We start from the raw sequence: 3,331 nt of genomic DNA, 5'->3' as shown, positions 1-3,331 counted from the left end.
TCTATTTGAAAGTCCATACCGCATTGACCGCATTGAGGTTTTTAAGAGGGGAAGTACTAATAAAATGGTCAAATAAAATCATGATGTAGAACAGCTTGCAATATCTTTATTTACCACAGAATTTCACAGAGTTTCCCGGGAATTCACTTTACATACACAAAGATCTTTTATTATTATTTGTTGTTGTTCTTCTTCCAGATCCGGAAGAAAATGCATTACGAAATGTATTTACAAACCACTTAGAGACAGTTATTGCAAATATATTCTCGTCCAGACACCCCTCCCTCCCCGCAACCCGCCCAAAATATAAAAGTAGGACTGCATAGAATATAGATATATATATTCTATGCAGTCCCACATATATATATGTGTGTGTGTATATATATATATGTATATATATATATGTATATATATACACACACATATATATATGGAGGAGGAGACTGAAATGAAGCCATGCTTTCTGCAACGGAACAGAATATTTAAATTAGGTTTCGACAACAGTTCTTGGCATGGATAGCAGAGAACACAAATGGTCGGTGTGTGTGCATGTGTGCACGCACACGCACGCACACACACTCCCATATCAAGGTATCTAAATTAACCATAGAGGGAGGCTTTGGCCGCTCCTGGAATAGCACATGTTAACTGCATATTTAAATCATGACCATGATCATTATAACACAGCACTGCGATTTAGTCAAATGGCCAGGGGAGACAACATGAAAAAAAAAATCCCAGTTATTCAGACAAAACTTTAAATAAAAAGTCCATGGTTTTCAGGTCCTTTAAACGTTTAGATAACTGAACTCCTTTCTTTACTTAGAACTGTTCCATACATACAAATATAAGTAATGAAAAGGCTTAAACTTTGAGGTTGTTTGGAGACTCAGACCACAACCATGCTTCCAATGTTCCTTCTTAGCCCAGATCTACTTCACCAGCAGAGAAGATTGAAAAAAGATGTGTTCACAATAAGGGATTTCCAGAAAAATACTGCAGGCGGTCTCTGCTTAATTTTTTTTCTTTCATTCTTCTGTTTTGAAACCAAATTTTAACCTGTCGGTCAGTGAGATTTAGCATCCTGGACAACTGAAGCCTCTTTTCTTTGTTTATATAGACATTGAAGAAAAATTCTCTCTCTAGCTCTCTGATCTGGAATTTCGAATAGGGACATCTCTTCTTTCTTGTACGGGGAACACCTTAAAAGAACCAGAAGGGAATGTAAATACTAAGCAAATGCAACACACAGACCCATCTCTAGATCTGACCCCATATATAGGGACATATCCATATTTATAAATGCATGGGATAATATCTTTCGCCACTGTTCTATTTACCCATTGTTAGTAGAATGCAGAAGTGAGGTTATATATGGTTTTAAGGATTGTGTCCTAGCTATGTTCTAAATACACTACTTCTGCACAGGATTTTATCATACAAATATTTCTAAGCACAGATTGGGGTTGGAGGCAACTATTAATTTAAGTAGGCTTTAATGAAACTGTAGCTGCTGAAAAACATACGTTCAAGCTGCAAATCTGTTATTTGTATAGAAACAGCATGAGCAATGTTGGAACTATAGGAACTAGACATTATATGCCGCATAAGTTTTTGATTAACTTCAGTACCAATCCCCCCCCCCCTCACACACACACCAAAAGAACCAAAGTAAAATAGAATTCCGCATCTGAACAGCAAAGGGATGCATTGTTTTCATCATGAAACCAAATAGCAAAAGGGGAGAGAGAAAAATCTCACCGTGATCGCCAAGTTTAAAAGTTGCTTGGCTGCAGAAATTAAAATACGCCTCTACGTTTTCTTAGAAATGGAGTGATTATTTTTAATATGACCTTAATGACAAAAGACAGACATTCCACTAGGGTTTGCGAAGAATCAATGCAATTAAAAAAATAATAGAATACACTAAAACAAAAGCTCAGGATTGAATTAAAACGTTGCACATTTTGCATTTAGCTCTACACCCCTAGCAAGAGAGAGAGAGGAAAGAAAGCTCGAACATATCCTTTTAATTAAAAAATAACTCTACACGCATCTTAGTGTCTAAAAGCAAGCACAGGAAGCTACAGCAGTGTTCTACCCAATTGCCTTTTACCCTCAGCAACCCGGGACCAAATCCTTTTAAAATGCTCATGTAAGTTCATGATCAAAGTTAATATTTGCCACGATGGTGTGCTTTTAAAATTTCACAGACTCTAAGATACTGTGTCTGCGCCTAACATCTCCATTTTTTCAAAGAGCTTTCCCATCGTAAAAATTCTTCTCGTTGGAAGAAAGAGCTTTGTAGGTTATAATAAAATCCTTTGAATGCTTATAAAACTCCACATAAAATTTGACCGACAAAACACCGGGCTAGTCCCTTAACCTTTGCATTTACTGCTCTACCTACTCGAGTTGCTGTTTTTGCTTCCTTCCTTGTTGACAGAAGAAGACGAGGCTGAAGACCCTGGATTTGTGTTTTCCTCTTCGTCTTCCGGGTCTATGCCTGGCTCAGCGCGGGATGATAGTGCACTGGGCTGGGAGTCGGACTCCAGTTTGCTCTCGCTTTTCTGCAGGCAGTTCTCAGGCGGGTTCTCTGTCCCGCAGTAGGCATTTTCGAAGAACCGATCAAAACCTTGGGGCAGGACATTGTTTTTGTTCATGCTGGAATAGAATCCCGTAGATGCAGGATGGTTGGAGCTGGGATGGTGGTGGCTATACACGCTTTCGTTTTTCATTAGCATTTCGGTCATGGTGGAAGGCGGGATACACTCTCTATGCATCAGATCTTCTGCGGAATAACACGATGCGTAATTGCTTCTATGATGCCATTTACTAGAGGGGTCTAGACCATAGGAGACCTCTCGAACTGGCTGCACTTGAGGGAGGTTAGTGGAATAAGGGTAGGAGATTTGGCGAGAGGGGGCCTGTGGCAAGAAAGATGACACAGTTGAAAATTCTGGGACGTAATAAGTGCAGCTGGGGAGGTAGAGATTGGAAGCGCAACTTGCTCTGTCTCCAAAGTCAGCACTCCTCTCTTTACGCGATTGAGAACAGAAGTTTCCTAGGTTCACTGAGTTAAACATCTTTCTCCTTTTCTCGCTCTATAGATAGATGTTTTGGATCCGATGTGCAGAGGGGGAAAAATTTGGGAAGGCGAGATGACGCGCTGTCCGTCTTAGTCGCTCTAAGGAGCACGTGATCCAAAGTAGATATTGTCATATATCAGTTTGGAGCACTTAGATGTGTAGGAGTGGTTCACTTAGGTAAGATCTCAGAGGTTCAAACGATTGGTTTTCAAACACCGCAGAAACATTATGAAAATCAATTG

At 39.7% G+C, this 3,331-nt stretch overlaps 1 protein-coding gene across 1 annotated transcript; it reads right to left on the bottom strand.

The window, feature by feature from the left end:
* Positions 1-443: 443 nt before the first annotated feature.
* On the bottom strand, positions 444-3,086 carry HOXC11 (homeobox C11). Its single transcript, XM_067529578.1, has 2 exons — positions 2,411-3,086; positions 444-1,202 (listed from the first exon to the last, which is right to left on the bottom strand). Exons 1-2 carry the CDS (start codon positions 3,084-3,086, stop codon positions 970-972), a joined length of 909 nt encoding a protein of 302 aa, XP_067385679.1. The 3' UTR covers positions 444-969.
* Positions 3,087-3,331: the final 245 nt, after the last annotated feature.

This window comes from Emydura macquarii, unplaced genomic scaffold (assembly GCF_026122565.2).
Source record: "Emydura macquarii macquarii isolate MOO-44397 ecotype Brisbane River unplaced genomic scaffold, CSIRO-AGI_Emac_v2 contig_2994, whole genome shotgun sequence".
NCBI lineage: Eukaryota > Metazoa > Chordata > Testudines > Chelidae > Emydura > Emydura macquarii.
This window is presented reverse-complemented; position numbering and strand designations above follow the sequence as displayed.